Genomic DNA, 25,635 nt, shown 5'->3' on the forward strand with positions numbered 1-25,635 from the left:
TCCCCTTCCCAGCCTTTTACTCTATTTAGTCCAATCAAGAAATGGATTTAAGGACAAGGAGTTCTAAGAGGCATGGCAGCTGGGAAGCCTGGTTTCCTTTTGAATATGTGGGATGGATTCTCTCTTGTCCAAGGAACACCAAGCTCCCACTGCAGCCTCTCCCTCAATGAGGGCATTACTAGACTCTTTCCTCTTTATCCTAGTCATCTATTTCCATGAAGCTTTACAAAACTTAATGACTTTGCATCTTCAGCCAGCTTTGGTTTAAGTTATCCGATGAGTTAAAAAATTAGAAACACGAGTTTATAAAAAGGAGCTGATGCATGAAGATACAAAAAATGTTCAGTGTGCTCATTGTAGTCTTATTTCTTTTTGTAAAATAGGCCAAAAAACCCCGCTGCGTCATCAGTCCTGGGAAAGTCTTCTATTTTTATACATTTTTATATTCATATTCTTTATTGTTGGGGAGTTCTTGTTATCCGATATATTGGCCTCAGTAGTATAACTGACAGAGGTTAAATCATGTATGTGAAAGAGTCCTTCCAGGCAGTAAGTTATGTTGGTTCCTGTCTTTCTGCCATTGATAGAAGTTGATCAGGAAAAAAAAGGAAAAAAAAAAAAAAAAGACAAACAGAGCTCATCAGTTCCCCTGACTTCCGTGCCATTTAAAACAGCACTTCATAAATCAGGAAAATTGCCTAGTGGCATGTTACAGCACCAGGTTATGACATTTTCCTGCCAATTTTTAATTAGATAGGAAAAACTAGAATTTGGACCCTCAGATGCTTAGCTGTCTGTCTACCTCAAAAGCATACCTACCACAATCAGCTGTTACAGCTAAGAGATTTTATAAGGTGAGAAGTAAGCTGATAGAGTGATGGAAGGAGGTTGAATTTGAAAGTGTATGTCAAGTACACAGTATACCTGTTTTTTATAAGATGGAATTTTGGAGAAAAAGTAAAGGCAACAGGTTAAAAAGAAATGGGTTACAGGTATGAGTTAAAGAAGATGTTGACATCATCCCAGGATCCCTGTAGAACGCTATCTCAGAAACCTCTCATCTTTTGGTACTCTGTTGTAGTGGCAGTGAGGTGGCTGTGGGTCTTTAATAAAATGATGAATTATCCTACTTTCAGTATTTTCTAATTTCTTTTCTTCCTCTTTTTGCTGATAAGAGTGAAAGGAGGGGAAAAAGCATGGGCGTGAGAACACAAATTCTCATTATTTTCCCGAGCACCTCAGAGTGGTTTTCAAGGCAGTCTATCCTTTTCAAAGTGGCAAACTTTTACTTTTGTCAAAACCTTTAGGGCAGAGAAGAAAGCTGGGTGACACCTCAAAGCAACTGAAACCTTTCCAGGTGTCAGAGCTACCAGATGTTATCCAGCATAAGAAATCAAAGCGAACGAAACAACGGGTGACAGTCCAAGGGACGATTGTCAGCAACAGGAATTGATTTCAAATGGGACTGAAAGGAAAAAGAAGGATTCTCAAGACGACTCTCTATGGTATGTCAGTGTTTAAATGACGACTTGTAAAGCCTAAACCTTGGCAGAGTTACCCTGTGTGGTTGTGAGATTTCACACAGTCATTCAAACAGGAGTAAAATGACTGTATTGAGAAAATAAGTGTGATTCTTACTGGGAACTCTCTTGAGGTTTGGTTGCAGCTCTCAGTACGTGGCAGATGGACAGGGCAGGGCTTGGAGTCATGCCTGACCAAGGCTTTGGGGAGGTGAAGTGCTTTCTGAGGGCAGCCTATATGACTCAGGGACCCGCGTTTCTCTGCAGCCAGCCACGTTCCTCGGGTGACAACCTCGATGCATGCAACCAGCTCACAGAAACCCGACAGCTCCGGGACTAGTGATTGACGCGGTTTTGTTTTGTTTTGTTTTTCTTTTTTGGGCAGCCCCCCCTCCCTTTCCTTCCAAATTGTTTTCTCAGCTTGATTGAGTCTCAAAGCCTGCTGCCCCCGCCTCTTGAACGGCTGGAGCAGCTCTGGGCTGGACGAGCAGAGCCCCGCGGCACGGAGCGAGGTGAGGCTTGGCCAGACCCTGGGTGTGCCGTCCCAGCGCCATCCCAGAGGAGCGGCCCAGCTCCCTGACCTGCGATGCTGGCAACTGGGGAGAGTTAATGCTGCCATCACAGATGGCTGCCCGCAGCCTGGCACTGGGGCTGTGGCTCCTGCTGCTTCTTCAGGACATCCAGGCAGCCCCACAGGTAAGGCAGGGCAGCTCTGGGATCCAGCAGCCCCCACAGCGTGCCCCTGTACCCGGGGGGCTGGGGCGGTCTGGGGGCACCCTGGGCTGCAAGGCGATTCCTCCCACCAGCTGGGTGCGCAGGGCAGTGGGCGTCTGCAGGAGCTCCGCGCAGACAGATTTAGCGCAACACAGTGCAATAAAGATGTAAAGGCAGCTCGCACAGAGCAGCCAGGAGAGTTTGTCCTCACTGGGGACTCTGCAGGCAGGAGCCAGCGGGTAGGAGCCACGATCCACATCTTTTGGTGGGCATTGGTGGTGTTACTGCACCTCCAGGCACATCACAGCTACAGAATAAGGAGAGATTTGCTGGAGGGGGAGAGGGAGGGGGAGAGAGATTGTTCTCCTTTGTTTTGGGTGAGTGGCTTTTATTTTTGCCTGGAGGGCCAGGTGCTCTGTGACAGGCATGTTCCTTGCAGAGCTTGGCTTGGAGGGCTTCCGCTCTCTCTGCTGCTGTGAGTCTGGGTTGGCAAAGTGAAAGGTATAAAGGCAAACAAAACAATAAAATACCTTCCTCTTTACAGCCGCCCACCCTTTTGACACTGACTTCCTCATGAATGGGCCGGGATTTCTGCATCTAATTCACTTAAAATAGACATAGCCCCCTAGTCACACTCGGCTGATGCTGTATTGCAAGCTAACTCCCTGCTCAGATCGTATCAGTTCTTGCGGGCTTATTCCCCCTCTCCCTCCATGTCATGTTCCCCCATTTCCCGTGGATCATGCGGCAATGAGCCCTCAGTGCCTGCCCTCTGGCTGGCAGTTATGCACACGTGTAGAAATGATCAAAGTCACAGAGGCTCTTTGAATAGGTAAAGTTAAGTAGGTATCTAATTGCACACCAGATTGGTTCCTGAAATTGGCCATTTGTCCTGGCAGTGGAAATATTATCCTGTGCCAACTTGAGACACTTGTCTGTACATTGTAAATGAATAATATTGCAGGTCACTTGGGCTGCCAGGAGAATTTTAACTAGAAACTGACTCTAATTCGATGTGATCTTTGAAAATAACCATGTCCTGCATTGCCTTCACAGACATTTGAAAAGGAGCCTCCTGGCTTTTTGTTAAGAGTAGGAGTTTGCTCTGGTGTCTTTAGCTGTGAATTCCCCTCCTACATTGCAAGTTTGCTCTGCTTTGCCCTGATTATCTGCCCTGAAATACAGCGATTCCTCTATTCTATAGGACTGGAGGCTGCAGTCCTAACTCACTTCAGGAATACTTAGGGGGTCACTCAGATAAGGATGCCTGATCTACTGTATGCAAACTGCTTTGAGGGAAAGGCATTAGAAAAAAGATGGTATTTTTGCTATTTAACATCCCTTTGGTGTTTTGTTCACAACATGACAGGAACAGAGAAAATTTGGTTTTCTAATCCTTGTTGACGTTCAGATTCACTGCAAAATCATCAGTTATCTAGAATACATACTTAGATCTTGCTGGAATAAGCAATTGTGTTTCTGTACTGCGTCTGTCACATCAGTCTGCTTCTGCTGCTACTGGAAAACAGGTAACACTTTAATGTGAACAAATAACACATCCTGAGATGATGTCAACGTGGTTATATTTTAAACCATATTCCTCCTCACTTCAGCCTGCAGTTTGGAGTTTGTTTTAATATTCAGGTAACTCTCACTTGTTAATAAAATCTCTACTATCAAGCAGATGAAGCTTAACTACTTAAGGTCTTAGATGATCAGCCTGTGTCTTTAATAGTGTCAGAATTTCGATAGGAGCTCAAAAGGGGAGTCAACTGTATTGCTATAGCATTACTCAGTTCTAGAACAGCCAATGCTGGTAGGATATTTTTTTTTTACCGTAATATGCTTTCTTCTTGACTTACAGCTCATCTGTAGCAAGCTAGTTTCTTACTCTGCCTCACCATCACTTTTTCTCTATGAGCTCGAAGACCATAAATGAATGAGTCAAACCTTGTCCTGACTGAACTGCAGAGTAGCTCACTGAATTCAGCACCATCTTTGCAATAGCCATTATTTAAATTGGAATAGCAAATTTGTAGATAAAAGGATAGTGAGAAGAGCTATAAAGAGCCTATTTTCTAAAACAAATTATCAGAAACAAGCACTGAAAAGTCCAAATGCCCTGTATCAAATAAGCGTTTGCCTTATTTTATTGAGTCTTAGTCTGTAAAGCTTACCAAAAAAAAAAAAAAAAAAGCTTGTCTGTTGGGACATTGAAAGTGGTAGCTCAAGGGATCCCTGGCCGTAGAGCAGTCCCAACACGACATGAATTATGATCTTTTCTTTCTGAGCGTGTAATCCAGCTCCTGCTAAATCAAAAACCTTTCACTGACTGCATGGAGAAAGAGAATAGTAAAATTCAGTCGCGGTCTCCAGTATAACAGTACACTAAATCCTGTTTAAGAAGTCCTTGTAGTAGATCAAAAGCCAAAGCAAAGTACTAACCTGATATAAACTGATGTCGTTTACATTTGTTGCGAGGATGTGGACAGATTAACTCTATAGTGGCAGGCTTTCTGCTACACGAGGGGTTGTTTATTACACCAGCCTAGCGTCTTGCTAGCTTGACTACTTAGCTGTTCTCCCACAGCTGGCATAAAGCAGCATCACCTCTACATTGGGTCCCCAAGTCCAATCCAGATCAAATCAGTTCTGATGTAGTATATAGATCCAGAAATAATGCCTGCGAGGTTTCACGTTACAGCGGTGCCAGTCAACAGAACTGTCACACAAAGGGGAGGCCCTGTTCCTGGCTACGCTATGACACCAACGCTCTTACACTGAAGTAAGTGACTGAGCAGCCGCAGAGTTGTTTCAGTACAGTAACCCGCTGAAAATGCAACTTTACAAATTCAGAAAGGAGAAGTTTCTGTCGGATCAGCTCCTAGAACTGATTCATCCTCTGGCCACACAGTTGCTCTATCTGAATCAAAGAGTTCGAGGGGAAGGAACATGTGGGTACAAATTGGAGAGGGGAAGTAAGACGGCACTCTGTGATTGCAACAAGCCGCTGGATTAGCAGAGCTGTTACAGGCCCATATTTCCATGTTGTTAGTTCACTCTTGGCAAAGACCCGTGCAGTCAGAGCTTCCTCCACATCAGAGGGAAGGACAAAGACCTACTCTCCACCACAGCTGGATTCCTTGCTCCCCATTCCTTGATACTGCTGTAGTCTTCCTTTAGTGTTGAAGTCCTGTTACAATGTATATTCATTAACTGAGCTGTCAGTACTCGTGGAGGTAGAGTCTGCTTTTTTTGTCGCTGGTTGTGTTTACTGCTAGGCCACGGGTATAGGCTAGACAGGGGATAAGGATTTGAAAGGCTGAAGTTGCATAGTTAAATATTTTTCTTTTGAGAATCAGTCAATATAACATGCCATTGAGATAAAATTGGGGTTTCTGCGTTGAGATTGGATGGTCTTTTGCAGAGAGGACAGGGAAATGTACAGCGTATTGCTTCTGCCTCCTCCAGGCAGACGATACAGAAGCTGCCTTAAAAAGTGAAATTGTTAGGCTTTTGCATTTTCCTGACCAAAGATGCTGAGTTTTGCTTCTGTTTTGAGATTCAGATTAGAGAGTAGGTAAGGAAGAAAGAACAGTCAAGAGATGAAAGGAGAAGAATACTTTGAATATTAATTAAAATAAGATTTTGAGGTGGCAGCATTTCATTCTGTTCCTTGTAGAGATGAGGAGAGTTAACTTTGTAAAGCTAGATGGAGATTTCCTTGGTGAAGCAAAGCCGGATGCTAGTTACTGATGAGTATGAATTTTACTACACTCCTCAGTGTCTCTAGACTTTCAAGGAAGAAGAGGAGGACATTGGGCAGAAGTGAAAGTTCTCACACACAGATCCTTCCCTACAAATTAAGCAGTAAGGGGCAAAAATGATGAAGTGAATCTTTCCTCACTGGCTAATTGACAATTTCTGTAAGTTTACTGGAAACAGAAAAAATGACCAACGCTCTAAGTAGACAATTTCCTACCATTTTCTTTTCTGTGGGCCTCAACGCACAGACTATACACCATGGGATCAAAAAGGTAAAACCCTCCAGCAGTCACAGCTGATACTTCTTTTCAAGAAGGTGGTATCACTGAGGTTTTGCAACGACCAATGAGGCTGAGCAATGATAGAACCAGAAATGGAACCGCCAGTCTTGAACGTTAGAGCTGCAGGGCCTTTTCCTGCCCTCAGCCTCGTGGCTGTCGTGTCGCTGTGGGTACGTACAGGGGTGAGCCAGGAGATCCAAGCTCAGTGCTGGGCTAGTCAGACAGTAGGACCTCACCTAAGTCATGTTGATATTTACCAGCTGAGGATTATAGAGCCTCTCTGTGTTCCAGGTTCAGTCCGTAGTAGGCTACCACTACATAACAATGGCAAGTTGCCATTGAAAGCAGACATGCCCTTTCAGCAACCTTAATTTCTAAGAGGTTATTTGAATACATTGCCCCCATAGTTCTGGAGAAATCTGATGTTTTTTGGCCAAGCCACTGAAATATTTTTGGCTTTTTAACAATCTTGGTTAGTCTGCCTTACAAATATTTCCTAACTCAGCATTTAGTCTGCCTTCTCTCCAGGAAGAGCAAGACAAATATGCATTAAGTATTTTGTGGTTCTTCCAAATTTGGATGGATTTGATGGTTGATGTCCACATTTCTGCGATAGCTGAGGAACAAAAAAAAAAAAAAAAAAGAGAAAAATTACGTCGATCATATCACTTGGGGTCTTCTTACACGCAGCAACCTAAGATCATGGTCCAATTAAGGAAATCCGTAAGGTGGTATCTTTCCAATATCTTGGCACAAAGCACTGAGTCACAAAGAGAGAGGGGCTGGTAAATCTGAAATCTATAATCCTCGGTGCTTCTTGGTGAGATATTTCCTTGCAGGCAGTTTAGTCTCTCTCTGTTCCTGACTTTGTCATTGACCTATTCATTTTGTTGTGCTTTTGTTTCCTTGTTGGTACAATTAGGATAATGGTAAAGAAAGATAGCTTCAGAGCATGTATGAAGCGGTAACAAGATGATGTGTTTAGCTGCCTGTATAATACTGGCTCCTGCTGCTTTCTAAGCATGAAAATTTCTCATGGAAAAATAGCTGTAAATTTTTACTGTCGTGGAAATCTTGCAGTGATTTATGAGACAGAGAAGTCTAAGGCCAAGAACTTTTCCTGAAAAAAGTTTTAGTTTTGGCTTTGACAAAATAAAAACTAGCGTATTTGCTGAATCACAGAACGGCCAAGCGCTTGCTTTCTGTAAAAATCGTATTAATGTTGCAAACACAAGATTTCTCTGGAAAAAAACATGTTCCAAGTAGAAAAACAATTACCAGTGCCAGCAAAAAGATTACCTAGGAACTGTGCTTGGTTCTGTGTAAGTTTTATGGTCAGCAGCTTGAGAGGGATTGCTGAGAAATGAACTCTGCGCTTCGATAAGCCATTGTAAATCCAACTGATAACGACAGAAGTCTAGCTCTGCTCTTCCTGCGAAGTCCTGGTTAAGTACGCTTTCGCTAACTCACCTGTGTACGCAAGGCAACATGCCCAGGTTTCAAGTTACAAATGGACAGCAAGAAAGGTTTGCTCTTTCTCTCCTGTGTATGCAAAGATACTTCAGCAAGTTTCTCTGCTATGTTGCAAGACACACAAAACGCAGGGCGTCGAACGTCAAATTTAACCGAGAGTTTGAACACGCAGGGAGATTGTTTCCAGAGGAATATAGTCGTCGGGTTTTTAGGAGTCTTAGTCATCGTTTCAAACTGGCTGGGTGGTACAGCTCAGCTGCTTCACCTATTTTCTCTTTCCATCTCCATACCTCACTTTTAAGGTAGAAAGGAGTTGTTTCCAGCAATCTCTTCCTGAATGGAAATACTGAGCTCATTTAAAAAAAAAAAAAGAAAAAAAAAAGAGAAAAGTCAATGTTTTAGTGCAAACTTGCACCCTAATTAGAGAGGAGGTGTAGGAGGTAGTATTTTGTGTGTGGGTAGAGTGGTTGCAGGTGGTGGAACTGAGGTAATTCACACCTTCAGCTGTTGAGTGTGTAAATTACCTCCGCTCAGGCCTACTGCTACCCACTAATAACGCATATGTTTGTTCCTTCTTTACCTCCTATCTTTGGCTGGCCATCATTTGTTGTAGTTCGTTTATTGCCCTGATATTCATTACACATAGGCAGAAAAAAGGAAACAATTAGTGTTATCCTTGTATGCCTGTCACCCCTTCACCCTCTCCCCGAACGTAGCCCAATCAGATGTGCAGAAAATGAGTTGGCCCCGTTGTTTTTTGAAAGGTTTGCCATCTTTGGAGACCTTGGCCCTTCCCCTCTGCCCTTTTTGCAAGGTATGGTCTCTGCCTTTCGGCACCTATTTGCTTCAACGCCACACAAACTTGGAGAGGGGGGGTTGGGGGTTCTTACTGCAAGCTTTTTTTTTTTTTTTTCTTAGCTTGGGGGCATGAAATCTTCAAATTGAGCTCATGAACAGCCTAGTATATGTTAGAGAAGCAGAGCCCATATGATTTTGTTAAAATGACTTTTTCTTTTTCCAGTAGAGTGTCTTGGACTTGGCTCAGTGAACGGTAAAGGGTGCTGCAGCGCTGTGCTCGTGGCTGGCTTCTTGGAAGCTGCGTTTACCGTGAGGCTGCAGATTTCATGTAATATATAGCTGGCTGTAGTATCTAGCTGCCCTCTTGCGGAAAGAAAAAAAATTGTGTTGAGTACTCTCTTTCACATGTCTGTTTTCATAATTTATGCAGTATTTATGTATAAGTCTTACAGTAATTTGTCACAGCACTGGCATCAAGGCAAATTCATGACCAGGATTTACATCACTGAAACTAGGGGCAGAATCCGATACTAAAAACTGATGATTTCGATATTTTAAACACAATCAGTTTTTAAAAACAGCCCCTTCCTCTCGCTTGTAGATAGACACTATTCCTGTGTTTAAACCCGAGAAGAGGCGATTAAATAAGCTGTAAGCTTATATTTTGCATAACTTATTCAAGAATTTTGTTCCCATCCTGATTTAAAATTCCGCATCATTTGCAGCCAGAGTTGGTTGCACAGGAGAACCAGGAAGAGAGGATCAGATTTTCGTGTCAACTTCCCGGAGATCTTATGGAGAAACTAATCCATGATGACTTAGATATAGCCAGGCTGCTGTCATTTCTTAAATTTTCTTTATAAATCTCAGCAATCCACTCCGCATCACTGAAGCAACTCCTGAATGACCCTTTGTCTAAGCATGACTGATCTCATTGTGTCATTTCCTGTTATTTAATTTAGTCTTAAGAGTGGCTGGCTCACCTGGGTGCTCTTCCACACAGATGCAAGGAGATTCCACTTCCTTTTCCTACAGTCTAAGGCTATCTCTTCAGAAAAGAAAAATACAGGGCACGCATTTGTAAACTTAATTTGAGTTAGGTTGAGGGAGACATCTGCTATTTCCTCTATACACTAAGCTAGAAAAAAATGCTTTGTAGGGAGGCTGTGTGGCCTAGTGGTTAGTGCAGAAATGTGTCAGGCAGGATTTCTTAGTTCTATTACTGGAGCTGGATGAATTTTAATGGTTTCGATATGTTTCTATTTCTAGTTCTTTTGTTAATTTCCTCATTGACTGAAAGCTCCTGTTTTCTGATGTAACCTTGGACAAGTTATTTAACTTCTGTATTTTGTGCTCCCATCGTGAAAAGAACAGTATATTAAATAGCAGGATATGGTATGAGATTAATTGGCCGTTAAGTTTCTGCACTGCATATAAAGGCAGTAGGAAATCATAGATTTTATTTCTAACAGCAATGGGAAATTCACCTGCAGAAACCAGGGCATAGATTTCCTGAAATCTTTGTTAACTGTTCTAGCATTATCATGTGGGAAAATCTCTGGATAACCTGCTGATTCAGTTTCTCTACAAAAAGTTTCCAGTTATACCTTCTGGCAAATGTTGAAAATTAAATTCAAATAACGACATTTTTAGGGGGTTATTAGGGGAGACACCACATTTCCCAGTGTGTAGTGGCCTCAGCCACACAGAAGTGCAGTCTGATTATCTGCTTCCTGATACAATTCGTAGCTGAGTCTTTTTCCTAAGCTAATATTAAAACTTTTTTTTTTTTTTGGTCTAAACAAGTATCAGTGATGTTGTCAAAGCAAAGGTTGTTGTTGAAAACCTTTACTCACATAATAAATGGGATTAGTTATTTGAATAAGGGCTTCACTGTGTGAATAAGAATCTGTGGCATTCCTTTCAAGGCAAAAACTACCTGTAGGATTTGTCCCCAGATTATAAGTAAAACTTTTTTTTTTTTTTTTTTGTTACAGTGAATACATGTTTAGGTTGTTCAGTTCAAGAATTATGATCACACAAGTATCTGAACAAAAAGACTTGTGTGCTACATAGATAAATGATGTACAGGCAGCTAGACACAGTAATGTGAGCAAATGGAGAACTGTGGCAACATAGATTTCACAGGGTGGATGTGTAGAACTAATATAGGACTAGATATTAATTTAAATGATTATTTTTATGGATTATAATCTGGCTAGATTTAGTGTTTACTGTGACACCACCTGTTATTCCAGTGTACACAGCTCAAAGTCTATTACAACTGTGTAGAGAATTTTTCTTCTACAAAATCCCTATCTCAAGTTAAGGTGCAATGATTTTAGGACTGTGACTTTTAGCCTTTTTTGACTTTCTAACTGCTACAAGATTTCTGGTGAAGGTGCAGACTAATCTAACAAATAGGCAAGCGTTTTTTAGTGATCTTGATTGGCCCTGCAGCTAGGTTCTGAAGGGTGTCTGGAGCTTTAGGTTGAAAAGCATTTTTTGTAGGGTAACACCACTGCCCTTTTACAGTATGAAACAGGGACTTGGCTTCTGACTGCTGAAATGCTTGAGGCACAGGTTGGACTACAGTATTGCGATCCTACGTTTTAATCACGTTCAGGGAAAAGAGTCTGCTGAATGAAGATACATACTGAATCATTCCTAAATATATAGAATATTGCAGTCTTTGCGTAAGTTTATGTACAGTAGCAATCTAGTTGCTTTTGGGTACGCGGGCTTTCAAAAAGCTGTAGACTTTTCCTTACCATCTGCAACCATCGTTGCTAACAACAGGATACTGTTGTTTACTGCCCTCATAGAGCAGTAAATGTTTTCTAATTGTGTCTTTGATCTGCTTAAATTTCTAGACATCATTAATCACATCTCATTCCTGTGACACACTTGAGAACCAGTTCTACGATGAAACTTTACGAAGATGCTGTTACAAGTGTCCCTCAGGTCGGTATGTTTATAATGCAAACAAATTAACATGGGGCTTTGTGGTAGAGATACTAGGAACCATATATATCTGCAGATTTGCATTTTGGCCCTGGAGAAAAGTGCAATTTCATGAATGACTCTCTGGTATGGATCCAGACATGAATTTGATTTTTCCAGTGCCCTGTTCCTTGTTCAGTCTGCGTGCAGAGAAGCTGTAAAGCGCAAACAGGATAACTTGCCAGAGTTTTGTATGTATTTCTTGTTGGTCGACTTGACACTCAGAAGTAGCTAGAAGTAGACAGGTCTAAGGACTCATTTCAACTTGTCTCAGAGCATGAAATAGCTCAATTAAATTATGAGGCTAAATTTGTTTCTGATCAAACACACACAAAGTATAGAATGATGGTGTGGAAAATCTGCCATTATCCTCGTAGTCAAAACAGTTCAGAAAGTGTCTCACATGAGAAAGGGAACAACCCCTTTTCAGGGGACAGAATAAAGTTTGTCAGAAGCTGGCCATGACTCAAAGGCACATGGAGTCAGAAGCAGGAAATACCTTTGTGAGACGAGTCCTGGAAATGTCTGAAACTCCCCCTATTGGCCAGAAAGCCCCTCAGTGGGTGGGGCATTTTATGGGACTTCACCATCATCGATTTCTTGTTCTAGAAATGTTTCCTTTTTCTTTTTAAAAGGAAAATTTTGACATTTATTTGTGCTCTAATAACATAGAATGGTTTAGTGCTTGGTTGTCAGCATTTGCATGAAGTTATATCAAGGTCCCCACTGGGACATCCTGCACTGTTCCTGAGCACACCACTAGAATCCTTCAAAAGACATATGAGTAAACAAGACCAAGGGACAGAGAAGCCGGTTCTATAAAAAAAAAAAAAAGGCATGGGAAGGTGCTGATTTTGAGCTGATACCAATAAAAGAGGCTCTTTTCTCCTTCAAAGCCATATTTTGCAAAAATTCCCACAATGGCAGATGTCATAGCAGGGTCTCTAACAGACATCTGATCACTATCTGGTTGTAATGAGCCGCAGCTCTTGAACATTTCACCTCTGTATATTCCTGAAACTTATTTTGTGGCCACATCCTCATGTGTCAGTCCTGGGCGTTGCTTCACATCCTCCAGGGTTCACTTCACATCCTCCAGGATTTCCTTCACAACAGGAGCTCATAAGAATGTTTTTCTTTCTAATCTTCCACTATTCCTTCAAGCTGTAACCTGTTCTTATCTGCTACTGACTCGATTGCTCACTGTAGAGAAAAAGTGCTTCTAAAGTGCCCTTTAATGAGAGTGGAGCATCTCAAACTCTTGATGCAGCCTGGCTTTACTCTGCTTGGTGTTCTAGCCCGCATATGTACAGCTTTCACTCTGAGCACACTGACCCACGTGGAAGCCATATCCTCTGTTTCAAAGTTAATTTCAAGCTCAATTTCAAGATAAGCTTCAAACCAAACCTCAAAAGATCATTCTAATCAATTTATGTAGTTGCCACTTCTCTTTTCAAGTACTTATTCTTCTCCAGGTAAGATGAGACTTCATCCCTGGGACAGCAGGAGAGCCTTATCTTATTGTCATCACAGAACAAAGCATTTGAACAAAGCATGCCTCTCGAGGGGAGGAACAGAGATTTTCATGGCGAATAATGGCATATGGTAGAACAGCTCATATTATGCAGAAGCTGACTATTCCACTTCACTTCTGTTTATGTGTTTTTGGTGTTTTTTTTTTTTTTACTTTGTTTGTTTTAGCCTCTAAATCAGATATCCAGTTCAACAGGATAGTGCTGCAATCAATACTCAGATAATTTCCCACTCACAGTTAACAGCTATTCCTCAAGAGTGAATGAATGCACATACTGAGAAAAGAAAAACACTTATATCATGTACTTACTTTCGGTACATTTTTTCTGTACAGGTTATTGCAGCTGGTATTCTTACTGCTCAGGCTTTTATCTGTATGTTGACCTATGAACGCATTGAGTGAAGGACAGCTCCCAAAGACACTGTTGGGCAAGCTTCAGCGCTAACACACCTGGAGCACACACCCCTCAAGAGAGACACCCATGCGTGCAGGAAATTTCAAAGAGCTGAAGTCATAGCTTCTGGGAGGTTGGGAGGAGGGAAATGACACACATGCAGGTACACGTGTGCAGTTCAAGTGCTGAGATTCAGACCATTCCAGCAATCAGCCCTCACCTTGAAAAGAATAATTTCAGACAAGTAGTTTTGAGCAGATGGAAGTGACATGGTTCAGGCTTGTCTGGTGGTATTTAGTAGGCTAAATATAGCATAGCTGCTTTTACCTGCACTCCCACAACGTATTTGCCAAAATACTTAGTAGGTGGGTTGTTTTCCTGCCAGGTTTCCCCTCCCTGTTGTTAACCCTTTCTGATTGGATGATGTAGGCTGTATGCTAAAGCTTGGTTTTATTTCTCTCTTGTTTGCCATCTGTGACACATTTAACTCTTTGCCTACCTTTATGTTGCTGCTTTAGCTTTTCCTTTTGCCTCTGCAACTGCTACTGTTCCTTACCCTCTGATAGTTATTGCCACCTCCCAGCAAGGACACAAGGTCACAGCTGACTGCTGCGCCTTCTAATCTCCTTGGCATTATGGCCAGCCGTAGAATACCTAATGTGTTGCTTCAGGAGCTGAAATGGTAGGGATGCTTCTGTCTCAGCCTTCCCCATACTCCCAGCAGGTTATTGTACCTAGCTTGCCAGCTGGACACCTTTAAAAGCTTGTCACTGGGGAATGATCACTGAACATAAACACAGAGTCATAGAATAAATTAGGCTGCGAAGGACCTGTAAAGGTCATCTAATCCAGCCTACTCCTCAACCTCTGCTACATATGCACTGATGGTCTGAGAGATTCAGGGCAGTGTATGTTCAAAGTGTAAGCAATGAGTCCAGTGAACTGGAGGTGTCCGCAGAGAAATTGTATAGCGTAGACATCCAACATTAGAAAGACATGCGCGTGTAGTATGATTTGTACATGGACAATGAGCGCTGTCCTCAGATGTTCAAAGGAAAACAACTGTAAAATTCAGCCATCTCACTCATGACTGTCAAGGCAGCTGTAAAATATCGGAACTGCTTGGAAACCAACCTACCACAAACTTGCTAGGGGTATATAGGGCACACTATACAAATTACAGTTTTGTCACCTTCTGTTCTATAACACAAGGGTGGGAGTTGGGAGTTGTTCCTGTAGGAGTCCATGTGCACCTAGGAGATTCTGGCAGCTTTCGAAAGAAAAAGTGATGCCTTAGGTAACAAAATATCAGGGCATAGTTGCTATAGACAGAAAATAAATGTCAAAAGCAATTGCCTGAGGCCTTAATAATGGCAGGACAATATTGCCCTCACTGCAGACTTGTCAGTTTCTTCCAACTCTCAGCAAATGACTTCCCATGTGCCTATTCTGCAGCAATCCATAGTAGTGGCTGTTAGGTTACCATGAATGGTGTTACTGTAACAGCTATGATCCCTTGAAGGGGAAAGGCAAGAATGTGCTAGAGAAACCAAGTGACAGGTTAAACAGTGGGACGACTGTGGTAGCATGTGAAACAGGTAAATGAGTATGCATTAACACTTTAGGATAGTTGTCTCCTGTACTTCAGAATGGGTATCCTCCATATTTTGTTTTTCTTCCTCCAGGCTATGTTAAAACGAAAGAATGTCCCACGGACCCATATAAACATTGCATGAGATGTGGACCTGAACAATATCTAAATGAAGCGTCCCAGAAGCCACAATGCGATGCTTGTGTATCATGCACAAAAGGTAGTTGCTTTGCTTTCCCTCACATATAGCTCACACAGTGATGTCCTCTCTATATATTTTATTTACACTTTATTACATTTTATTTATGTAGAATTTTCAGCGGAATAATTATCCATCCTTGGCTTCTGTTTTAGAGAGCGGAATGCTACCTTGCACATGATCAGTGTCACTTCCTGTGTGACCTGTGACTGCCTGAAAATTCTCTCATCCAAATGCCATCTAAGTTTGATTTCTGCTTTCTGTCTTGTATTAGAAGCCATATTTCTACAGGCTTTGTCTGCAGGCTTCACCAATTATTCATGACTTAAGCTACCACGGCAAAGAGTGCCAACAGTTCGTTCTGTTTCCCGAGTCTTTGAACTGATGTTCCTCAGTATGGGGCCCCTCTTTGTACCTCCCTTGCAGGGTGATCCCTTCTTACTCCCACAATTTCTTCCCTACAGAATCTGACCTTGTGGAGAGAGCCCCCTGCTCCTTCAATTCTAGCCGTGTGTGTGAGTGCCGACCAGGCTTGTTCTGTCAGACCCCTGTTCTGAACACCTGCATACGATGCCAGCAGCACACTATTTGCAAGGCTGGTTTTGGAGTCAAAGTCAAAGGTAGAAATTCCTCCGTATTCTGATCTTGGCCATAGGCCTGGACCTGGTGCATTTAGATTGGTCCTCATTCACTTATTTTTCCTCAGGTACCTCAACAACTGATGTTTCTTGTGAAAAGTGCCCTCCTGGGACCTTCTCCGATCAGAACTCCAGCACCGACATTTGCAAGCCCCACACTGAGTAAGACCATGTTTTTTAAAAGTGACTAGCTAATTACTTAAAGCTAATAAAGGACCTGAAGGGAGACCTGTCAGCTCTTCTGGTGCAAAGTATACAGATTTATCTGGGGTACCTTTGTGCCTGTGTGCAGAGTTTAGAAGGCCTCTCTTTATACACAGCTGTTGCACAGCTTTATGTAGGAGGGAAGAAAGAATCTCTCTTGCCTTATTTTTAGTTTGCTGAGTACAGTGGGATTATACACGCATATGAGTACTGGGTTTGCATCCAGCTCAAGAAACAGTGCCATGGATGAGAAGACGGTTAATCACCTTGTCACTAAAAGCAAATAAATCCAATTGGCACAAAAATGACCAAAGGGATGTTTGTCACATAGGAAATCTCCTTATCTTCTACCATGCAGTTTCCTCTAGAGCTGATACACTATTCTCTTTCATTCCCTAGTTGTGCTAAGGTAAACAAAGTAGTGCTAAGCAGAGGAAATGCCACGCACGATCAAGTTTGCATGGACCGAGCTCCACACTTCACCCCAGGCACCTTGTCTGTGAGATTAAGCAATGAAACAAATAACTCTGATGCAAGAAGGCTTGAGGAGAAGCTGGTGACCACTGCTAGTATCCTTCGAAGTGACATAACAGCTGAAAACCCCAGTTCAACTGCTGAGGAGAAAGCTCTGGCTGGCACTTCTCCTATCTCAGATGTAGCCAAGGGGAGGACAACAAGGAGAGGTAACAAAGATAAAATGTTTGCCCTGTCCAGCAGGTTTTATTTGGATATATTTTTGGAAAAAGCTATTCTCATGTGGGAGGTTCCCACAGATCCCTATGGCTTGTGAAATGGTGTCCAGCAAATACACAGACGTACTTAATAGTTCCCCTTCTGCCTTTTCTCGGCCTCTCCTGTCCACCCTTTCCCTTTCTGTGCTATAGGTCTTGTTCTTTGGGGAGTGATTCTCTCTGTGATAGTGCTACTTGCGGGCATGCTGTTATTTTGGAAATGGAAGGTTTGCAAGAGACGGATCCTCATCCTCAAAGGAAAGCGTGAGTTTTTAAAGCTGTAATCCATAGCATGCTGTCTACTCTCCAAGTGTCTGCCATATGGGAACTAAAATAGCTCCTAAAATTTTAGGAGATCATTGAGGAAGAGAATATTTGCTAGCACCTGGTGAAAGCAGGCCAGATAAGGGTCCTAGGCAAACTGTTCGTTCAGCATCTTGGAGAACATTAGAGAAAGATTGAAGCAGCTGTGAAGTTATGGGGGAAGATACTACAAGCTGGGTGGGGAAATGGTAACCACTGATTTCTTCTTTCAGCACCAACACTAAATTAAGTGATACCTGTGTTTTCTGAAGTCCTTTGTGAGTATTTTTTGGTTCCTGGGACAGGGTTTGATGGCACTGAGCCGGAGAGGAAGAGAGATTTTTGCTGATAGGCAAAGCTGCAGAGTGCCTCTAAGTGAGGTGTCAGGTGTGCCTGCACATCCACATTCCCTCTTTTATGGAAAGCAGGAACGTGGATGTGGTTGGTTGGCTGGTTGTGAGCAGGGTGGCTGGCTGCTCTCACAGCTAGGCCTGTGGGTGTGGTAATGCTGTATGCCCCACGACGAGTTTTGCTAAATGAATGGTATCTTTTATCAGCACATCTGTATTCAGTCACCGAACACAAAGCCAGGTCCAGATCTCAAGGTGAGTGATTGAATGGCCAGGAACTGTAATCCTTTTGCCTAATGAATAAGTGGCTAGTTTTAATATGCGGCTTTAACTTCTGGAACTTTAATTTAAAACATGGAACATTCTCATGTCAAACGTATGGATCTGACAGGCAAAAGGACAGTCCTGTTGTCTGTCGTGTGTCTGAGAAGTGCTGTGGATATGACAGTCCACTAGATGGCACTTTTTTCCCGTTGCACCTGAATGGTGGGGTGATGCAGCAGTGCTGGGAGGCCCTATTGCAAAAAAGCCCAGGTCCCTTGTTCGTTTCTGGGCATTAACATCTGGAAGGTGTGTTAGCCACAACAACCTATACAAATCCCCTGGAGTAAATTCATTTTGCCTATTAACTAATCCTCCCTCAGCATTTCCATTTCCATTTACTGCCCTATTCTCTTGTGTTAGATTCTTCTAATCACCATATAGCTGAGCATTTTCTGCGCACTCATTCAGGAATGGGATTTAACGCTTTTCATGTGCAGCTCAATTTTCTCAAAATGGAGTTTTGCTCTCTCACTTGCATTATACAATAGATCCTGTTGCCGTGCAGCAATAAAAGGCTGACATGTTGAAAATACAGGTGGCAGCAAGTCAGAGTGAAGTTAGATAATAAGCCTGAGCCACTCAAGCTTCGTGGTACTGCAAAAGGGTGCTGTATGCTCCATTCTTCCCACCTTCCTCCTTCTTTTCCCTCCCTCCGTCTTTGCATAAAATCCCCTCCCCTTTGTACTACCTTTTAATATTAATCTGACTATACAATGAACCGATCCAACTTGTTATTCCAGTTGAAATTCCCTTTTTTCTAAGTAAATTGTTCAGCTCAACTAGCAAGTGTTATCAGTTCATCATGTGGTTAGATGAGCGCCAGTTGTGGTGTGGCCACAGGGGTGGCCACAAAGCATTTTGGGGAAAGCAGGACCTCATACTCTTGTCAGCAACACAGCACTGGTTCATCTCCATATTACAAAAGTGTGCCCTCCGTGGTAAAGAAACCATAAGGCAGATGGGTTAGGCTGCAGAGTAGGTTTAGGATATGGCCAGGTGGTATATCAGAGCAAATATTAATGTTCTTTGGATTGCTGTGAATTTTCTTCTGATATCTTTTCTTCTTTCCATTACAGGTTCTGATCTAGTGAACAAGTATGCAGTAAGTGTGAATGATATTCCAAAAGAGACCACTTTCCCTTCCATTGCGAAAAATGAATGATGTTTTCAAATGTACTCTTTAAAAGTGCCAGCCTTTTTTTTTTGGACTTTTCACTGTAACCTCTATGTCTTGGGCATACACTCCTGCAGTGTTTAATGTGGTATGAAGTAATGTGATGCTGCCACTCTTGCTTGTGAAGGGAGTATTTGGCTTGGCCCTATGCCATTCATGTGTCATTCCATGGGACAGAAACCAAAATCACAGGAAGAACATGCCTTTGCATCAGTCTCGTCTTCTCTTGCTGCTCCAGTCACTCAAGTGGAATTCAGACACTTCTGTCTCCCTCCATGTTCCTTTCCCCCTCTATAGGGCTGGACCTGGCCATAATATGGGCACAGGGAGGGTGGGCTGTTAGCCCACGGTTCTTTGGAAATTATTAAACATTTCCATCCAGGCTGGGAGTTTGTCGCTAAGCAAAAAAAAAAAAAAAAGAAAAAGAAAAGAAAAGACAGTTGGCTCTTTAGATGTTGTACGTGCGTGCACACACAAGATATTTCTCATTCTGACAAATCTGGTTGCAGTTAGCTATCTTAATTTCAACATATCATTGCTGATTCCTGAGTTGTGGGGAGCTTCCACTCTTGCTTTCATAAGAAGTCAGACATATGAAAGAGTTTTAAATTCCACATTTCAAATTCTTACTTTATTTTTTCTTTCAAACCTTCTGGAAACAGAAACAGAGCTAGGAATCATCAAGGGTTTGTGATGCGGGACATTTAGCTTTTCTCAGATTCTATCTCCCCCTTTAAAGGACTGTTTGTAATTAATTCTGGAACAGATTTCTTCAAATAACACTTAGTCTGAGATTATTTCTCCTATCTGCCATTGTACTGAAGCAATTGCATTTTGAAGTTCAACCAGTTCAGCCTCTGGCTTGTTTTGTTTTTCCATAGGAAGGTCTTTGCAGAATCTAAGAGGAAGTTGAACCGTGTATTTTCAGTTTTGACTGTTTGACTCTCTCACCATATGGCTACACATCTGTACAGATTTGTCCTCTGATATTGAATTATCTCACTATTAAATATGGATAATATCTTGTTAAAGTTCTCCCTGAACAAATCCCTTCAAAATTCTTACATCCAGCATCTTTCTTTATTACATGTGTTATACTCTTTACTGAAATGTGCCACTAAGCTGCAGCCTCCAGAATACAGCTACTACTACTTGGCAAGATAGCAGACTCTGCAACAAAGCGTACAGTGTAAAACTTGCAAGGGAGGCAAATTTTGTCCAAGAATGCGGCACTTCATTCAAGGAAGTTAGTCTCAGATTATTTTATGTTCTCATCCTATGCAGAATAAAGGACCTTGGCCCCAATGAATGTAGGTCTGATGGCTTACTTTTAAAGCACAGGGATGCGACCTCTGGAAATTCATTGGACTTCTCAATACCTCAATTTACTTGCCAAATGGAAAAATGATATTTAATGAATGTGTGTAAACAGCTAAGTCAGATTTGCAAAATGGCAAATAGTTAGATTTACAGAGGTACCTAGGCCTCAGAGCTGCAGACAAGGCAGTGGAATGTACCAACGCATCCGAGCAGGTTCAGGAAACTGGATTTCAGTGGAAGTGAGGGACAGAACCTGCTCAGTCAGTCCTGAAAATCACACTGAAAACCCACCTGTGACTTTAGGCATATAAATACTATTTTAAACTATGACCTTAAATGATGCAGGAACCTAGTTGAAATAAACTTGTATTCATATATCAGTTAGGCAGTTTTGAAAATTTTTTTCCCTGACAGTGGTCTTGTGAGGCACATTATGTTATTCTGACTGCCTCAAAAGACCTATTGCAATCCTCACAGTGTTATTTTTAGGTTGATCCCAAGTCTACTTTCTTCTTTATATTGGCAGAAGATCTTGCTGACTCCTGACAAAGAGCCAGAAGAGAAGGAGTTAATTGACAGCACCCTCCCTTTGGAAACCAACAACAACTTGGTCCCCAGCACAGAAAAAGCATGTAGTCCTGATCTGAGTCTGACTGATGTGACACAGAGCAATGGAAATGCCCCAGATTGCCTTGTGGATTCTCGAGTGAGAGACCATACAAATAACCGAATTGGTGAGTCTTGCATTTTTTAACTTCATCGTTTCAGTTTTTTAACCATGAGCACAACATGTCATTCTGAAATTATTATGAAGCTGCAAAAGTATCCAAAGCCTTTGCAACATAAATTCTGGCATGTTTATTCATTTGAATATAATGCTTTCTTATTTTCACACTGACTTAGTTTCTTATGAACCTGACAGAAAAGTGCTTTGTTTTTCTTCTTCTTTTTCATTCCTGAAAATGTGATTTTGCAGAAGAAATTTGAAAACTGAAATATTTCATCTTGAAAATGTTGCTGCAATATTTAATAAGTATTGTATTTCACATGCCTCATGCTATCATTTTCTTCTATTGGTTTCACAGTAACAGCTTCAAATATATCTCCCACTGGTATCCTGGGAGAAGACCGCCCCGTGAAAGTCTTTGACCATAGCACAGGGTAGGAAATAAAGTCTGGCAAGGAAGCTTGCAGGAGAATTGTTGCATGAGACACAATCTGCACAAGACATCCTGGCAACATTTCCAAACCAAATTTTGATGGCATTTGAAGGTTTTTTGAAGGACAAAAAGAGTTCTAATGCAAAATTCCACAATTTCTCTTACAAAAAGTCACTCAGTTAAAACCCATTTCCTACCCAAAGAAATGTTGGTAGATGATAAAGAGTGAAAGAAACCTGGAACGTTTTTTCCAGACCTGGTCACTTTCAGCTTTCCATATATAGTATTTTTTTGGTATCAATCAAATCCAAAGAGTTAAAAAAAATAGCTGCTTTCTTGGGATTTCTGAAATCCAGCCCTGCTTCTTTGGGACAAAAGCACAGGAAGCATATGGAAAAGTAAAAGCAGAAAATGCTGCTTCTGTTTTCCGTGCCACAGACCATGCTACAGACCAAGAGATTCTTTTGTTACTCTAAGCAGTTCAAAGAACAGACTTTTGCAGAATGATACCTCTCTGTCTGGGGAGAGAGAGTGCTCTCTTGAGGAGGCAGAATGGTCAAAGGAAATAATCAAGGAAATGACCAACATAATTCTCTGCCATTCCCTACTCCTCCTGTTTCCCTCCTCTGTATATGTTGCTTGCAGAGAAGATGAAATATCATTTCCTTTCCTTCTGTCAGACCCTGGGCCGAATTCATAAAGGAGCATGGGCACACAAGGCAAAAGTTACCTGCCAGCCTGAAAAAATACTGGAACTTAGCCCAGTTGTATGGCTAAGTCGCTATTTCTTGTGTCTCCGTTTGGAGCAAGCTGTATAATTTTGAAATAAACATTTCCTCTGGCACTCAGACAAGTAGCAGAGACAGACCCAAGCCAAAAAATAACACTTAAAGGAAATTCAGGCTTAAAAACAATGTGGAGAATATAAATTGGCTCTGTTTTGCATGGGGGATTGGACCGGATGACCTCCAGAGGTCTCTTCTGACCTAAATCACTCTATGATTCTGCGAAGAACAACTAACTATTGCGATGGCTAAGGGTGCCCATGCATGGAAGTAAGAGCTCTCATTTCCCTCAGAGTGAACTTATTTAATCACTAAAATGTATTAAAAAAAACCTTTGTACCTTTTCTCTCTTCAGCCTATTAATTTATTTTTAAGCTTTTGTATTCATTTTCTGAATTAGGTACCTCTGTACAGTGTGGAGCGAGGGAGAGGGGAAGCCTCTCTCTTGCAGAAATGGTTAAGTAACAGGTCAGGACGGCCAGGATCCCAGAAGGTATAAACTGGGCCTGTGAAAAGTACTTAAGACTTAGATACATTTGGATTTGGCTTTGGCTCTGCTTGACAATAAGAAGGAAGGTGGAATTTCTGGGTAGCTCTCATTCTAAGCTGCCAGAAGAGCAAGATCTTTAGGTTAGATTTAAAGTTTGATATTGTGAAACAACTTTTCAGCTTTAGAAAATAACTTCCTTCTTTTTTTTTTTTTTTTTTTGGCATGTACGTAACGTGGAAAGATCTTTGTGAGTGACTGGTACTCTTTCAACAACAGGGCATCAAACAGTCTGAAAAATGTGTCACCTGTGGAGACCACAGATTCTATGTTACACTATATTCACACTCTTATTATGTCCCAACAGATGCTAATGAACAACAGTAATTGTTGCACTTAGCTCATAGAACAGGGTTCCTAGAGATACCTTAATGTGAAGCAGAAGTTCAGCCTTTTTTTTCCCCCCCCCCAATCTGTTTCAGAGTCTACTGGGGCCTTCTGGCATCCGGTGTGAACTTTGCAGTAGCTCTGAATCATCCTTCTCAAGTCACATGGCTTTTACTTCTGTGTCTATGTCTTCATCTTTTAACATATGTCTCACCAGCTCCAGCATTGTCAGGGTACAAAATCTCCATAATAAGCAGTTCCCAAATCAGGTTATTTTGGTCTCACTAAAGCTGACCTTTCCTTACTGAATACTCTTTCTTTTTTTCTGTGAGTGATGGACTTGGGATGAATGTGATGATTTGACGTACCATCCCCAAATATCTCCAAGCAATTGTGAACAATACCTGCAGTGTCTGATCTACAGCATCCTTTTGAATACAATGTAAGCTCTTCAAGCCATAGCAAAGGCCTCCTACTCCTACTCCAAAAGGAGTAGGCTCAACATGTTGAGCACTAGTTCAAGTATATCCTGGAAAAATTTGTAACTGACTCTCCATTGGAAAGAAACTGATTTATCTGCTGGCCCTAAGACCCTGGGTCAATTACCCGGAATTTCTGTATACTGCTGATTTTCACCCAAAGGCTGCTTTTACTGTAGATATTGTTGCTCCTAAAAACAGCAGGAGCATAAATCTTGGGCTCTCCATGACTATCTTCTTCCAGGAATTAATTAATTGTTTCTTCTGATGAACTCTTGCAAATATTTCACTGCCTTTTCTAGTTCCTCTTTCTCCTGTGGTCCCAGCACGTCTACTTGATCACCAGGGAGCTAGATCTACATGATCTAAAATGCACGGAGTCCCCTTGACAGTGCTCCAAAACCAGACAGTGTAGTATGAGATGTCCAAGCCATCTTTATCACTCAGTGTGTTCAGTGCTTGCTTTGATCCCAAAATGAAAAGTACCTTATAAATAACCAGTGAAACAGACAACTCATAATATGTGAATTCCAAAAGCTTTACTGGGTTAGCAAATTCTGTGTTTTCACAGTGGTAGGCCTGATTTGAATAACTCTGATTAAAAAAAGAAGAAAAGAAAAGAAAAAGTAAGTACAGCATCAAAATTTTGCAGGAAAAGGAACCATCTCTAGGGACAGCAGTGACTGCTAACTATGCTCAGCACTATTTTTTTCCTTCCTCAGAAAAGATATACATCATGAAAGCCGACACTGTCATTGTGGGGTCCATTTCAGAAGTGCCTAGTGGCAAGAACTGTGCCGTCAGAGGATGTGAAAGTGATGTTGATGTCCAGGGAAACATGGAAGAACAGGAGCTGGCAATGCACTATCCAGAGCAGGAGACGGAATCTTTTCCCGGAAATGACGTCATGGTTCCCATCGAAGAGGAGGGAAAGGAATTTCGTCACCCTACCACCGCCACCGAAAAGTGATACCCCATTGAGAAGAGCTTGACATGTGAAGCTACAGAAATAGCCAGTGTGACAATGATCCTGAATCTACTACAAGGGAGGTGAATGCATATTGTCTTAGGTAATCTGAAAAGAAACACATTCAGAGAAAGAGCACTAGAACCTATTTCATCTAACAGATGAGAGGATTGTCCAAAGCAGTGAGAAGTATTGGCCTTCATATCTCACATCAAATGTTTCTCTCTTTTCCTCTTATCTCTCCCAGTATCATGCTGGAAATGAATTTGAATCAAAGCTACGAAATTCAGAGAACTTCTGGATACCTACTCAAGTTTCACGGCTTGCTTCCCCTGCATGAAGGAATGGATTAAAACCTACATCTGATTACTTCTACTAGCTGTGAAAATTCTGGCCAGAATCCGGAGTTAAGCCTGAGATCCTTCCATGTTTCACATGTTGTTTCTATTCCAGTATTACCAACACTTCCAATTTTATCATGTGTTTTGCAACATCTGCTGTTTTTCTTAGGGCCTCAACTCTTGAATGAGAGTGACGATAATTTCTGTTTTCAGTAACACAAACAGAACTCTTGAGTTTATGGACTTCACGTTCCTTGAGAAAGCATGATCAAAAGGTGCCTCACGGGCTCAGAAGACAGAAGGCAAATAAAACTAATTGCAATCTGTCATACTTTAGGCCAATCTCTGTATTTTTTGAGGTCTGATTCATGGTTTTTGATTATTTCAAATCATCAGTAAGGCTAAAAGTGGCCTCTTGTGATGAAAGCCAAACTGTTCTCAACATTTAGATGTCGAACAAACTAGGGACTTAGCTGAGTGTGGAGTTTATAAAAAGGGAGAAGGAGGAAATAAACTGTTTTTCAACAAAAAGCAAGGAATTGAAAAATAGGCACAGTAGTTATTTCCTATAACATTGTTAATTTCTGCTTGTTTTAGAAGAATTGCTTATAATCATCTGGGTGACACTGATTTGCATATCTCTGTTCTTAAAAAAAAATTCTGTTTTATTTTGTGGTCAACTGGCTTGTCTTACGCAAATTCTTCGTCTTTTT

The 25,635-nt window shown here is 41.7% G+C and overlaps 1 protein-coding gene across 4 annotated transcripts; it reads left to right on the plus strand.

Moving 5' to 3' along the window:
* The first annotated feature begins 1,938 nt into the window (after nt 1-1,938).
* LOC104141851 (tumor necrosis factor receptor superfamily member 8) lies at nt 1,939-25,602 on the plus strand. Of its 4 annotated transcripts, XR_693614.2 has the most exons (12): nt 1,973-2,216; nt 11,425-11,515; nt 15,168-15,293; nt 15,737-15,892; nt 15,979-16,072; nt 16,514-16,797; nt 16,999-17,109; nt 17,706-17,753; nt 18,899-18,924; nt 20,843-21,050; nt 24,337-24,684; nt 24,829-25,602. XR_693614.2 is itself a non-coding variant. In XM_009671414.2 (11 exons), exons 1-11 carry the CDS (start codon nt 2,130-2,132, stop codon nt 24,582-24,584), a joined length of 1,479 nt encoding a protein of 492 aa, XP_009669709.1. In that variant the 5' UTR covers nt 1,939-2,129; the 3' UTR covers nt 24,585-25,602. The 4 variants fall into 4 exon arrangements, 3 of the variants coding, with proteins under 3 accessions (XP_009669709.1, XP_009669708.1, XP_068771798.1); XM_009671414.2 differs by having other exon boundaries at nt 1,939-2,216; nt 24,337-25,602; XM_068915697.1 differs by lacking the exons at nt 24,337-24,684; nt 24,829-25,602 and adding an exon at nt 23,468-23,553.
* The last annotated feature ends 33 nt before the right edge of the window (nt 25,603-25,635 follow it).

Source organism: Struthio camelus, chromosome 21 (assembly GCF_040807025.1).
Source record: "Struthio camelus isolate bStrCam1 chromosome 21, bStrCam1.hap1, whole genome shotgun sequence".
Classification (NCBI taxonomy): Eukaryota; Metazoa; Chordata; class Aves; order Struthioniformes; family Struthionidae; genus Struthio; species Struthio camelus.

Excerpts from the sequence above, each read along its gene's own strand:
- LOC104141851 (XM_009671414.2), top strand. The coding sequence starts at position 2,130 with ATGCTGCCATCACAGATGGCTGCCCGCAGCCTGGCACTGGGGCTGTGG. Across the intron at positions 2,217-11,424 it reads ACATCCAGGCAGCCCCACAG|ACATCATTAATCACATCTCA; the intron begins GTAAGGCAGGGC and ends TTAAATTTCTAG. Across the intron at positions 18,925-20,842 it reads ATCTAGTGAACAAGTATGCA|AAGATCTTGCTGACTCCTGA; the intron begins GTAAGTGTGAAT and ends TTATATTGGCAG.